The 15,397-nt window shown below is 40.7% G+C and overlaps 1 protein-coding gene across 1 annotated transcript in view; it reads right to left on the bottom strand.

Moving 5' to 3' along the window:
- Window positions 1-15,397, bottom strand: part of PLCB1 (phospholipase C beta 1) — a 404,497-nt gene that overhangs the window by 110,129 nt on the left and 278,971 nt on the right. The window contains exons 10-11 of the mRNA XM_059828429.1: window positions 7,461-7,607; window positions 119-276 (exon numbers count right to left, since the gene is read on the bottom strand). Coding sequence (XP_059684412.1) covers window positions 119-276; window positions 7,461-7,607 — 305 coding nt within the window. The remainder of the gene's footprint in view (window positions 1-118; window positions 277-7,460; window positions 7,608-15,397) is intronic.

A 15,397-nucleotide genomic window follows, 5' to 3' on the forward strand; every position in this document is an offset into this window, starting at 1 on the left:
CATTCCTCTTAGCTTCCACCTTTGCAGTAATATTCTCGCTATGTATTTGTGATGCATTTTACATGAATGAAACCACCCCAGCTAAAGCCAACTACACCAGTGCGCTGCGTTGCAGTACCTTGAAGGATATTTCAGTTGTCATAGTGAATCCGTGTGTAATGACTGGCTCTTCTTCAGCTGTTCGTCCCTTCCAGCAGTCCAGCTCCACACAGCGGCAGCCTGACAAAAGCACTTGCCGATACATCTCCACTGATGAGTTACCAGCCAGCTGTCCAGCTGCGACAGCACAAGAACATGAAAAAAGGGAAGTCATTATGGGCCTCGGGAATAAATACAAATAATCTAATAATAATTAGAGTTAACAGCATCTTTTACCCTCAGCTGAAAGGAGTAACACTCAAAGGCGTACAAAAAGCATAAGAACGTAATGGAAATAACATAGACAGAGTCACTGTCATGGTTTGGATTCTGCCCTCAGTTAAACTGCTGTGAGTGAGGAGGAATAACCGAACTGAAGCCAATTCAAAACTTTCGACAGCATCGACTACGTAAAATAAAATTAAAATAAATAAAATAAAATGGCTTAGTTCTAAAAGACTTTGTTATCCTTTGACAAGCAATGTGAAATTCAGAGGTGACTCAGGACAGCAAGATCACATTTTCTCATAACATGCAATGCAGTTTAACACAAGATAAAACAAACCTCCTGTACAGTCACTAATGGTACCATTACTAGGTCTCAAATCAATATTTAATACACTAATTACTGCACTGAGTTGGTCAGTTCAATTTCCTGATGTGATACTGCATTATGTAGGGAGAAATTAAATTAAACTACCAGTTTCCAACAATGACATAATATAAATCTAAAAATAAACAAGGAAAACTCAGCTTCTCCCAAACTCAGGAGGTATTAAAACAAACCCCCAAAAACCTGAACCAAAAATCCAACAGAGAAGTCCAGTTGTATTCAGGGAAGGATATCCAGACAGTGTGTCTTCATCTGCTGCAACAGGTTTGATTCCAGTCACATGAATACAGATTTCTTGCAGCAGAGAGGTAAAGGTAATGGAAGAACGGCTTAGTGCTTGTTTTAGATGGGAAGAAAATGGATGCGTTTTCCTGCTTTCTAGCACACTTCCCGAGGAGACCTTCCTGGATTTCTTGAAGGGAATTCACTTGCTTTTTAAGGAGTCACTGAGTTCATTTATGCTAAAGATTCTTCGCTGATGAGGGACGTATAAATACTTCATCGAGACTAGCATATAATATAATGTGGATTACTATAACCCTCCTTTTATTGTCTCTGGGGTTCTGAGTTTAGGTTTTACGCTGGGAACGACACGTTTTGGTTTGCTTCACTAAATAGCATTGTCTGCTTTCTCTGTGTTTTTACCTTCCACTAAAGAAAAACCCTTCTATTTGAAAATTCCTGTTTACCGTTTGTGCCTGATACATGAGCTGGAGCAGTCATAAATACTCCATAAGGTGTTAGCATTACTCCTACTGAAATACGTAAGATTTCTCAGCTCCTGCTGGAACCAACGAGAAATACATGTTAATAACGGAAGAATTTGGCCAGTGCTGGAAGGGTCTGAAAATCCAAACAGAGTCAGCAAAGTGACGTGTCACTTTTTTTTTTTTGCTTAACTTTTTCCTGTATTTCCCCTTTGATTATGGCAGGTTATCTTCACTCACACAAAAGCCTTTTTGGTGCAATCCCAATGCCTGGGGTAAGCAGTGGCTCTTTTTCTTTGCAGGATGCAAACAAGCGTGAGCATAGGTCAGGATACAACAGCACACACTTCTGTGCTTATGAAAACTTGGCTCTTGTTATATGGATCTGCTGAACTCTGCTGCCTAAAAGACTACATTCACTTAGAAAACTGTTTTCATGTTGTCTTTCTCTGAGGGAAAAGCATATTGACTTTGGATTAGCAAACTATTTTATGATTAACAAACTCTACTATACTTCCTGAGAGACTATTGGCCATTATTATTGCTAAGCGTTTTGGACTACAGGATCCTTAACCTTCAAAAGTGCTTAAGTAAATCATGACATGCATCACTTGCCATATGACACTTTTCCACAGTACCTATTAATAAGGCTCAGATGTTTTGGAAGGATTCCTGCTAAGGATAAGAGGATATTCAACCTCCAAAACATTCAATCTTCAGAAAGGCTCCCAGTCAGAGTGCAAAATGCTAGCAAATGTTTTAATAGTCTCAATAGCTTATTTGTCTGAAATACGGAATATTAGGAATGTTCCCTCAAATGTTTTCTTGCATCTATTATTTACAAATTTCTGTTGTGCAAGTCTCTATTTGCATCTATTCCAAACTATCCCTTTAACAAACGCATTCTAAAATGTGCTAACACAGACACTAAAGGGAATACTTCCAGTGTGATATTTTTAATATCCTGAGTACAGATCAATTTTTTAATACTAGAAATTGAAAGCATTACGTATTCCCTTCTATAATACATACAGCATCTACAGTAATACAGTAATATTTGTATCCCATCACCCTATATAGGAAAAGGAGAAACAGATTTTGACTAAAACTCGGTTTTCTAAAAAATATAATCGGCCAAATCATACCTGACAGGACACTAAGCAAAATGAGCCTGTGCTAATTGATATAAGCTGAGGATATGACCCATGTTTCCCCATACAGATCAGATCCTCACTTCTATAACTCTAAGCTGCTCATTTCTCAGCAAGTGCATCCTTGTTGGGTTCATTCATCCCTGGTTTTCCAAGTGCAAGTTATTTGCAATAGATGGACTTAAAATTTGTTTACGATTTTATGACATGTGTCCTCCTAAAACTGGGGGATATTTGGATCCAGGTATTTGGAGTCGCCTGACTCTTCACTACTCTAGAAGCAGAGGCTGCTTCTGCCCTCTCGCCCACCCATGGCACAACCTTCTCCCGGCATGAAGAAGTGCCTGTATACTCCCTTTGCACAAACACGAGTTGCTAAACTTCCTCTCTTCAGGCAGGTCCTGGAAAAGCAATCAGTGCTCTGGAGCATACACCGTAGTTTGCAGTGTGCAAACCCAGACCCTTGTACTGCTGGGAGTCTGGCTCTTGACTTGAAGTCATCATGTTCAAATTAACTTCATCTCTGAAAACTCAGTCCTTTTTCTCAGTGTTACACAAGCTTTTATGATATTCTGAAGGGGAATCGTGAAAAATAACGACAGCTGGAAGGTAAAAAAAAATACCCCCAGAAACTGCTGATGGACTGAAGAGCTGCACAATAACCACTACTCCTCCTTTTTACCTGGTAGCCTTCGTGCTAAGATAAACCATGACCCCAGTGCCAGGAACAATCTCATTTATCTGCCTTAGATTGCTGGACAGGATTAGCTGGGTCTGCTGGAGGGAGAACAGCTACAGCTCCTCCTCAGCTCAGCTGCTCTCTGCTGCAAGAGCTCCTGGAGTTCTGCTATTCTTTAGTCCATCAGGAAGGACGTGGTAGGGCTGGAAGAGAGCAGAGCCTTGGGTCTTGCCAGCCAATCACCTGGGCTCAGCACAGCTCGAGAGGCATGAAGCAACCAGCCAAAAACTGCTCTTGGTGGTATCACAAACTCATGCTCAGAGCAGGCATTGCCGAGCTTTCCTTCCCTTACGTATGGTGCTGTCATGTTGGAAACTGTAAAGATACCGTCTTGGAGGCTTTGAAGGTGAAGTAGGCTTCAAGGAAGTGTTGAATGCAGATAAGCAGCAACAGTTAGGACTGAGGAATTGCTAAGAACAGAAAAGCTGGAGGATGGTAGAGGAGAGACCATAGGAGCAATAAAGAAGAAGAGAACATGCCCCTCATGAGATATTTTTCTAGAAACAACTGAAAGTACTGGACTGTAAGCAGGGAAGCAGGTGCTGATGGTGAGTGGTATAGTCCCATGTTGGCTAATGTGCTAAACCAATAGCTCTGCAACCTTCTGCTGCTATCATTTTTCCTTTTAGCCGAAGACAAAACGTGTTAACGGACTTTGATTTTCATATTCTGCGTTTCACATATACAACAGCAAGTTGCACAGCCATCAAAGTGTGCAATGCTGACAATGATACGTAATCTTATGTCTTTGACTTTGGCTGCTGCTGAGAGAAATGCTGCAAAGTCACTCCCCGCTGTGACAACAGTAGTAACCTGAGGTGAGACTGGTGAGAAACCAGAAAAAAGCAGGGTTCCAGGTTAAGGATTCAAAGGAGTAAATAAATAAATATGATACCAGTGAGAAAAAAGATGAGACACAGTAAAAAAAAGTTTCCAAAAGATGACATTTCTTTAAGCTAGCCTAGGTTCACTATAAATTACTTCTTTCTTCATTGATTTTTACCTTTGTTCTTAAAAATTACTTTTCCCTAAGAAAAAGAAAGCAGTAACACTTCTAAATAAATAATCAGGACTTGATGTACTGCCAAGGGTTTCTACTAAAGGGTAGGAAAATGATCTGGGTAATTAAAAATAAATTCAGAGTGTGCACATGTTTCTTTTTATGTTATAACGTCGTTTCTTTGTGCATGCTTTTTCTGGGTTTAAAAAAGTAACAAAGGGAGAGATAATTGGTAGGACATTAACCACAGTAATCATAAAGTCTTGCTAGACTGAACAGTTTTCTTACTGTCCTAATAATTATTACATGACTAGTTGCTATATCACAGCTCCAATAAGGACAGAGGTGCTTCCAAAGCTTCCCTTCTGAAGCCATGAGCACTCGAGCAGACCCTTCGAAATTTTCTTGGGAAAAAGAATAGTATGCCACCATTAATCTTATTAATTTTACTAAGTCCTTGTTGGAAGAAAGCAAATGGCACTGTGGTTGCTGTATCTGGTCTAGCCACAAAGCAAAATCTAAGGCTGCCAGTTTTTGTAATACAGAGATAAAAATCAAATCATTAATCCCATTGTCAGCCAGCTGCCACACATTTACTGAACATAACGAGCCCACTAAAAGGGAAGGGCATGTGTTTTGTGCCTCTAAATGGGAAAATACACACTCATAAATGGAATTTGAAAGAGACTAAAACTTATTTTGCACTATCCCCCGAGTTTACTCTGATTTACTCCTCCCAATTTACTAAGCCAGGAATATTACATTAAATTAAGAGCGAGGATCATACTTCCAAATGCAGTTTCTGAAATTATTTAGAAATGCAGGCAAAGAAATCTGTAGATGCAGTCTGAGATGATTTGCAGACTTTCACATACAAGTCAAAGTGAATTTGGAAAGTTTCAATGTAAACTTTCTCCTAAAATAAGTATGTTAGGTCATTTGTTGTGTAGTTAAAAATTTAGAATGGGTTGGACTAATCGTGAATTTCCATCCTTAGTTCTTTGGCTTCTGTGCTTCTAGACCTTTAGAACATGACTCTGTCCTGATCAGCCCTGATAAATATCTGTGGTATGGTACTGGCTATAAATTCATGCTGGTAGAGGGGAGAGCAGTATTTTATCTCTTCAGACCAACTTTAAACTGCACCGTCTGTCCTCCCTGTGGGCCTACGCTTCCCACATTTGTACAACAGCCTTACTGTTTTTTTCCAGAAAATCTGTATAAAGCTGCAGCACTTGGCTTAAGTGGGTCCTAATCCTCACTGACAGAACAAAGTCCGTACTGGAGGTAAGAGGCCTGCAAAATATCATAATTAAAAATTGCTTTTGCTTTGGACATGTCTGCACGCTTCCAAAGAGCATAAATTTCTGCATATTGGAATCATAACTTAGAAGTGGCCTCACTGATTTTCATTTCTTTTAACTCAGAGAAACAAAATACCTGTCAAGCCAAATAGTTATATGACCAGTTTTAGCACAAAACACATTTTACAGCCAAGATATAAACCTCTGAAAAATAGTGTCTAATGGAAACAATGACAGTTCATTCACTTTATAAAAGCATAGAAGGTGCTGTAGAAAGCGCTGTAGAAAGTACAGATGGAAGTAACTACCACGCAGTCTGTATAAACCGGGCATCACCACCGCATGGTTTTGTTTACATTTTGGCATACTGGCATTCTGAAGAACTCAAGTCAGTCAAGGCAAGTCTGTTAATAACATTGAAAGGCCTACATTATCCATGAGCCACATTTTTAGCAAGCACTGTAGCACTATATTTTTTTTTTTACATAACGCTAAGACATTAGCAAACGTTGACAAGACAAAGCAAACATCAAATCAAAAAATCAAAAATGGGAGACCTTATCGCTCTCTACAACTACCTGAAAGGGGGTTGCAGAGAGATGGGTGCTGGTCTCTTCTCCCAAGTGACTAGTGACAGGACTAGAGGAAATGGCCTCAAGTTGCGCCAGGGGAGATTCAGACTGGATATTAGGAGAAAGTTCTTTACTGAGAGAGTGGTGAAACACTGGAACAGGCTGCCCAGGGAGGTAGTGGAGTCACCCTCCCTGGAGGTATTCAAGGAGCGTGTGGATACAGCATTGTGGGATGTGGCTTGATGGGCATGGTGCTGTGTGGTGTGGGTGGGTTGTGGTGTGTTTTGTGGTTTGTGGGTGTGGGTTTTTTTTTTGTTTGTTTGTGGTTTTTTTTTTTTTTATGGTTGGACTTGATGATCTTACAGGTCTTTTCCAACCTTAGTGATTCTGTGAAAAAGAAGAGAACACCCTGTGCACATCTGCTTGCCAAAAATGTTTGTTCTTACACAAACTAAACTAAAATTGTGAATTTACAATTATTTTCTCACAAGTTAACAGCACCTTAGACTAGAAAATGAGTGCCAAAAGTTGGGTTCCTAAACTGCCCTACTTTTTTAGGAATCTTGAAGCATTGTTTACTTTGCTACGCAAACAATCCAGTTCAGACTCATTAACTCTAGCTGAAACTAACAGGAGGTTCTGGGTGCTAAGCCTTTTAAAAGCATGATAGCACCTAAAACTCTCATCTCAGACATTAGAGATAGTCAGAGACCAGATTTCCCTTCCTTGCAGATATGAATGGACTGTCAGAAAGCTAGGTGCCATGTTGGGACCTCTCTAATCTCTGAATCAAAGCGAATTTCGTGGAGCTCAACAAACTCTCAGATTTAACGTTTAGAGGCAAATTTATTAGCTATAGAGATGTTTCCCGTATTCCGCTTCACACGCTTGTTTGTCTACCCTTGGTTGTCATAAGAAGTACATCATTCCCTCTTCTCCCCCAATAAGGACCTTAATCTGGAATCCTATCTAAGTTGAGGGAAACTTTCCAGGGACTTTACTGGGCTTCAGACCAGACCTTATCTGAACAACACAACTGCTGCTCACCTGTTAATAAATGTGTATTTGATGTATGTGTGTAGCAGCCTGAACAACAATCAAGCGCTACCCTTGCTTCTCTGAAGACTAAGCTCCATCATCTTTTACTGCTGATGCTTCTGGTGTATTTTATGGTATCACTGCAAATATGCTATAAGTTTCTGTAAGATAAGGAATCAGATCTCTCCAACACTGTACCTGTGAGGTAGGTGTTGTGTGAGGAATTGATGAAATAGTGTGACAGTGGTTGAGACATATCTTCATTTAAATCCAGTTTCTCAGGTGGAACAACGCCGTTTTCTTCTCCACTCAGATATCGCATAAATCCATCCACTGATATCTGTCCTGAGAGAAACACAGATCCAGGAAAAGCACCAATTAATTTCAAGTACAGATGTTGCGACATACAAATGTTATCTTCAATATACACTTACACAACTATCTGTGTAGAAGACCATATAATCATCAGACTGGCCTTCATGTAGTTATTCACATATTCTTTTGTTACTATTACCACATTTTCAGCCATATTACACAACCCTTTACCTGTACCAAAGAGAAATCATTTCATAATCAGGGTCCACAGATAATCAAAGGCACAGGGGAGTCAGTTACAGAAGGCTATAAGAACAGAGAAAATAAATGAAAGCCTATCAAAGAAGGGGGTCTTCCAGGGGCAAAAGAAATAATCTTTTCCAGAGGAAACCAAGAAACCAGCAAACAAAGAGCCACGCAAAGAAACAGGTAACTTCAACCTCTTTTGAACATGATTCAGTGTGTGTATACGAATGCAACCAAACTGCAAAGCAAAGCAAACTAAATGAACCACCTTTCAAGTGGGAACTAAGCTTTGCTTTGTAATTTTTATATTTGTCTTCCAATTCATATCTCACTGGAGTGCCAGCATAAATGATCATTTCATATGCTGCTAGGAAATTAGAAAGCTGAGTCCTATCCTCAGCCTAAATATCACCATTGATCTTAGTGGAGCTGTGCTTATTACACCAGGATGAATTTCTTTGTCAAGCCTTCTGCATAAAGTTGATGTTAGGGTGTCAATTTGTATATTTAGCCTAAAAAAATTAAAATCCAGTAGTCTTCAAATTTTAATTTAAATTTGAAGATTAATGCTTAGCCAAACAAATTCGAGACATTTTTCTTTGCTTAGTATTTTTGTTATTTTGTATAGATTTCATCTGTAGATTTACTCAACCACTTAACTTTAGTTAATGCAGTTACTGCCTACAGTAAAACAGATCTGTATCTCTGAAGAACCTTGAAGCAGCTACATGCCTGGTGACTCCCAACAATGATAATTTCTTAACCTTGTCTCCAACCCAAAATGTTCTGCATAACATCTCTATTGAAAAAAAACTGTCAACTGACTATGGCATTGAAAAAATGGAAGACTTCAGCTCTACTCCTAATTCTACTGCTCTCTCCTGTTAGGGTCAATCCCTTTTTATCCTAAAACATATACATTTACACATATTTTTCTAGTATATGGAAAAGTAACAGCCAGCCCTGCATCATTTTTGTAAAGCTTGTAACCACATGATGCAAATATAGCACGTAAAGCATTTACTTAAAATCTGTGCTTGGACCCTAGGATTTGGCTCTTCATCAGAGAGGCAAAGATGTAACAGTCCTAAGTTCAGATGCCTCATTGTCATAACAACGCAAGATGGTGGCACTAAACAAACCTATTCATATGACAAGAAATGTAGTGACAATACAGAGCAATGCAATTATCATTCATTCTTATGACAACAATTGTAAGATGGTTGGAAGGAAAAACATCAAGTCCATCCACTATTTTTACACTGTAATGAGTGCAATCTTGTCAGTCTCCACAGCTGCTTTGTCATAGTTATTAATCATCCACAGACAGAGGCCTACATACTTCCTTTTCACAAGAAAAAATATAAGATGGAGAAAATCAGGAAAACAACCACCACTGATGTTTTTCATGAAACTAAAGATTTACGAACAACCTATCTGCTGCTTGAATGTACCAGAGAAACATTATGAATGTAAACAATATCAGGCACTATCATGGGGTTAGCCTGAGCTAAAATCCACTTAAGAGAAACACTCTGCACCAAGGTCACTGCGATATAGATATGGTCTGTGATGTACATTCACAACACACAAGCAACATCATACAGGAAAAAACAGGTAAGATCTGGATGGGATAGCTACTACACGGGGAACCAGCAAAGCCATGTCACGTTATAGTGATTTGCAACTTCTGATGTTTGAAATAGCTCATCCAGAGTAATCTTCAGTATCTCCGTGTTGTTTTGAACAAGCTCCTTTCAGACTAGGAGGCTTAAAGTTGCTCTGCCATTTCTGCTCGAGGCTAAAATGAAACATACTGGGTTTCATACATACAATGACTCAGAAAATGGAAGCATCATAATCACACAGTGCTCAGAAAGAAAGGCTGCTATTTTGTTATACAGATACTCATTTCAATTCATGCAGACATAGTATTCAAGCATCTCAAAGTGATCTCTGCATTTAATACTCAGAGTATAGCTGAAAAACAGTGTCTTTGCAGTCCTCGTTTTTCAGATGGAGACCTGAAGCTAAGGATAAATTAAGTGACTGGACAATACCCCATGGAAAACCCGTGGGTTAAGCTGGGATTTGAATTGCACAATCTCTTGAAGACTGTTTGGGTGAACTTGAACACCTCTGGGATAAAAGGAAGCAAGGCTGAGGCCTGCACTTCCTCCCTTCTCTCTATTTTGTGGTTCATTCTGCTTCTTTGCTCCCTTCTACACTGAAGTAAGACAAGGTCTGCAGAATGGTCCTTCTGCGTGTTGCTGCTGGTATTAACATAAATCACAGCAAGTATTATTCACATGTATAATTACATAGTTTCTGAGTTACACAGTTATTTGAGCTTATGGCTGTAGAATGCTATTTCCCCCATCATAATTAAGCAGTCAGCATTTCAGAAATTGAAACAATTTGCAAGTTCAATTACAGCCAGTACTGCATCAGTGAGAGTTTGACTGTGGAACAGAGATGGCAGATGTCAAAGGGACTTTGTATCCTGGATATTAAAGAGTAGATTGTTTGTGATCAACGTCAATGATATTCTGAGGCCAACTGCAGTAAGGATGATCCTCGGTGGACAGTCATCCAGAATGAAATGGCCTCAATTTATTGGTAAGATTTGTTCTCTGTTTTCTTAAGCATATTGCAAAATTTACCACAGACATTGCCAAGAAAAAGTAATTTGTGATCTGTTCTTTTCATTACAGCTGTCACCTTTTATCTTCAGATATATATTAGGAATATTTAATGATATGATTAGACATAAAAAGTTAGAGGGAAAAGAAACACACCAGGAAAGACACAGGGACAAGTCAGATTCACAATTTTTTTCTTTTTTTTTTTCTTGCACATGATTGCCTTAAAACCATCTGAACCCTAGGTTTTTGATGAAACTTTCAAAATAACCGGTGTGCTTTATATACTTAAAATTATGGAGTTAACTGCTTGTCTTTTTCCCTCACCATTGCCCTGTTAAATTCGATCTGATGTCACTGACTAGGACAGAGGCAGACCCAAAGCTCACTAGTGTTTGTTGAAATGCTACCATCAACTCCAATAACGTTTGGTTCAAGACCTTACTAAATAATCCTAAGTGCAATGCAAAGAAAGAAGGCTTCAGATGACCCTCTTTTAGCTATGTTGGCAAAGCCAGACCCAGAAGAGCAAACGCAGACATAACCATAACAGAAGCTATGCCAACAGCTACAGAACTCAGGGAAGATGCTTTCCTCTGCGGGGTTTGGAGTTTACCAGCATGAGAAATTTATTTCCCGCCCCCCAAATATTTGTTTTCTAATTTATCTGATTAATCAGAATTTCCCTATGGGCTCACTCAGTACTGCTGTATTAAAACACTTCAACAGCACAAACATACAAATGTCTCCTTTTTCCTGTGGTGTGTGGACTATTTCAGTGTCCCACACTTAACTCTTTCCCACAGTGCCACGGGAAGGCCTTCTGCTGTACAGGGCACCGCCTGCCCTGGGCCTGCAGCAAATCCTCCTCTCCCCTCGGGGCTCGCAGGGCCGCCCCTCGCACTTTTCCCCTCACGCTTTTCCCCTCACACTTTTCCCCTCCTTCCTTGCTGCCAGCGGCATTTCACCAGTTCTTAAACCTGCTTCCCCCGAGGCATCACCAGCGCGGCCGAGGGGCCTGGCTGTGCCCTGCCGTGGGGCAGCTGGAGCTGGCCAGAACCGGCTGGAACCGGTGCAGGGCAGCCCCGGCCTCTCCTCACAGAAGCCCCCCAGCCCCGCGCTGCCAGCGCCTGGGCACCGACAGCCAGTTCAAGGTGAAAGCGAAAATTAAGGATATTCTAATCAATGGTTCCATTTTCAACTTAAGGCAGTCCCCTCCCGCTCACAGGCCGAGCGCTGCCTCAGCACACCTCGCCAAGAAGCGACCGCACACGGTGCCCCAGCGGGATGACTGGCAAAGTTTGTGTCAAAGCACACATAAGCGACTGGCTAAAGTTTTGTGCAAGCCAAATAAGTAACAGATCAATTTTAATGTTTTTATTGTGCAATGGAACAGGTCTGTAAAATAAAAGAGCAAGTATCGAGGAGAAATGCGAAAGCATCTAATGTATTCTTAATCACAGACATTCCCAGTACCTCAAAACTGTAAGTCTGTAGCTGGACGCTTGTCTGTAAATTATATATAACACGAAATTTTATGTAATTCTAAAAACATATCTAAATTAAAAACTTACAAGAGCTAGAGGCACTGGGAAGTCTGGAAATGCCTTTACATGCCCCTCTCTATATTTATACATCTACATACCTTCCAAAATCTGTTCTCCAAACGAGAAGGAAGCTTCTAAAAGAAAGGGACTGTGACTTCTCAACATCTTTTGAACATTCTACCCATTACCCTCTAGGTACAAATTGCATGGCAAAGTACCTCACAGTCAGGACTGCCCGCTTGCCCACACAAACTGTTATTCTCACTGTGAAGTTCCCATGCCATCGTTTCACAAGACAAACCTAGTGCAAACTCCGACAGACCTATCCGAATCAGGTTCTGGCTTTACCCCTGCGCTACTTTTCTGCACTGCGGATTTAAGCTCTGCTTGCACTTTAGCTGCACGTGCCAACAGTTCTCCTGCGGCGTGCCCGCAACCCCCTTCTCCCCTTCACTTTTAATTTGGAAGCTGAACTTCATCTGCCGGTTGCTTGGCGGGGAGCTTGTCAGCGATTGTCCCACCTGCTGCCTCCAAACCTCATCCTTTATTGCAGAAAGGAAGAGGAAGCCCATATAGGAGCCTCCAAAAATGTCCTCAGCATTCAGCGTTTCACCTGCAGCAAAGTGTGAAGCAGCCCATAAGCAAGAGGTTCCACAGGACACCTCGAACGACTGGTCCATACAACCTGCTTGGTGGTAAAATTCATGCAGAGATCAAAGAACCACCACCAGATTGACAGTCAAGTGAAGTCAACCAAATCTGATTTTTTTTCACTAAAATCTGGTAGGAAGGAGAAATAATTTCCTACTAGAGAGTAGTGTATTTAATAGGGGTGCTGAGAGATCCGATTGAATTTCCCAGGCTGTGATCAGCTTCATTATGTGAAACATGTGAAGTGTTTGTGTGGCAGCTTGATCTTTTTCTGCATCCCTGGCTCCACCTGATTGCTCCAAAATGCTTACAAGGGAGAAAAAAAAAAAAGAAAATAAACAAAGTGGCAAGCTCAGAGTATTTTACAATATTTCCTTATTAGCTACAGCTCCATGATCCCATACCTTTGAAAATCTATTACATTGGATCAAAGATGTAAATGTTCCTGGATGGCAGCTTAAAGAAAAGCACATAAAAATGTAACTGTTATTTTGCCCGTAAGAAACAGGGCTCCTTTGTGGTCAACATTTGTCAGCTCTAACAGACAACAGAAGTCACTTTCATCATCCCAAATCCTTTTCCTTGGAAGCTGTCTTCAGGCAGGTGGTATACTTCTAGCAAATGACACACTGAAAATTCGCAATATCTATAAGGGGAATGACACGAATCCTCTCTTCTATGGTTCTTGGATATTGTCAACATTGATCGATCAAACTGTTTTCTTTTGCAGTTTATGAGATCTGGAATCTCCCCATTCCTGGGAGATGGCGTTTACAAATTTGCCATTGAACAGGAATTCCAGGCAGTCAGTTGAACTGGTTGATAGGATACACTATACTTTGTGAACATGCATTTCAGAGGCTTGTCTATTTAAAGACTTACTGTATTATCACAAGGCTCTTCACAACCTTCTTTGACTACATCTAGAGAACCTAGCATATTTTCCTCACCAGGTCCTGTGACAGTCCTTGTGCAGGGCTAGGGCACCATACACTTTCCCATGCAAGCACAGACATAGATAATATTCTCACGTAAAACTGTTCTCATGCCGTTTCCAGGGCTGGCAAAAGCATAGGCTGATTTTGACACTACAATCCTTCTCCTGCTGCTTAACAACACGTAAGTAACTCAACAAGTTCCGGCTCTCCCAACCCCTCCAGCGTGCCAGCATGACCGGCATATTGTTCTGGATGTGGAAATGCTCGTGGGTCCCTGGGAGCCTGCCAGCTCATCAACTTGAGGATGTAAACAAACCCTTGTTCGCTCAACACCTGCAGGACTGTGCCAAGCATAAGATAAGAGACGTGCGGGTTCAAAGTAGGGCTGAGCTTCTTCTAAAAGCAGCTTCTTCACCAGTTCAGTGCCAGGCCCAGGATAAAGGTCAAAACCCTAGCAGTGTCTGGAGGAAATATAACAGTACAGCTAATTCTGCAAACTTCTCAACCCAACTGCTTGATCTAAACTTTGTCCCTCTTATTTAAACACGTGAGCTGTATGCACAGCTACTTGATCGCTACGTGATTTTCCCCTGCCTCGCAGCATGCTCAGGTCTGCCTAACTTGCTCCCAGGAGCCTTCCAGTCCTTTGGGCAAAGTCTTGGGACAGAGTAGGGCACAAAACAAGAGAGGCACAACTGACAGCAGAAAAGATCACTTATCTGCACACTTCTCTTTGCACTTCAATCTCGCAACTTTAAGATCAGCCTTTGCTCATCCCATAAAATTTGTGGACATTTTGTAAGACAATTAAAATGTGCATTTGCTTGCAAGCAGTCAACAGGTTTGACTGCATGGATCTTAAACATTTCTTTCCATATATTTGCAAACTTAATACAGCTTTCCATTTATTTATGCCCATGCTGTTATCCACTCAGTTATAATGTAACTGGAAGGCACAACTGTGCCAAGAGATGTTATTAAAGTAAAAAACAAAACAAACAAACAAACAAGGAAAAGAGACAATTAATTGGCACCTCACATCTCCCAGCCTGCAACACAGAATTACATTAGTATTTTGTCTGTCAGCGAAATCAGGTCTATTCCAATGCAATCTGTAACATTAATCACATTCACTGTAATCCCATACAACTGAGTAGTCCTCTCACTGCCAAGTAAAGCAGATATTTTATAATCCTGTGAGATCTGTACAATATGCCCCATTGGGAATTCCATTTCACAAACCAGCACCACAATTTACAGCTCATTAGGTATTAAAATTTTCATGCACGGTGTAGAGTAGGACGCATATACCCCTGGTGTGTCTCTTGACACTGGGCACACATTAGCTACTCTATGCTTTCTAGCTTTGTGAGCCAGCAGAAAAGTTCACAAGGATGAATTTACATAAAATTCACACTGTGTGGGACACAACGTGCCAGAGCCACTCATGACACTTGCAACATTTGCATCCAAGTGATTTTGGAAGTGATGCTGAAACCTGTTTGGCTTTCCAGACATGCATACTATTACTATATTGCTATGGCATAACTGGAGCTTCTGTCTGTATTCAGTTTTGTAAACTGGGGCAGGTCAGGACTGCATCATCCAAGCAACATCCTCTTAATAGCAAAGTCATCTCAAGGACAGAGTATGGTACAAGGTCAGCCCAGACTGAAAATGTCAGAACCCTACAATTGTGTTACTGGACTTTATTCCAGGAACGTCAGTGCTGCTCTATTTTAGAAAAAAACATTGGGGACAGAAAAGACTTTCAGGCCTCAGGTCAGGATCTGCAG

This window comes from Gavia stellata, chromosome 23, assembly GCF_030936135.1.
Source record: "Gavia stellata isolate bGavSte3 chromosome 23, bGavSte3.hap2, whole genome shotgun sequence".
Classification (NCBI taxonomy): Eukaryota; Metazoa; Chordata; class Aves; order Gaviiformes; family Gaviidae; genus Gavia; species Gavia stellata.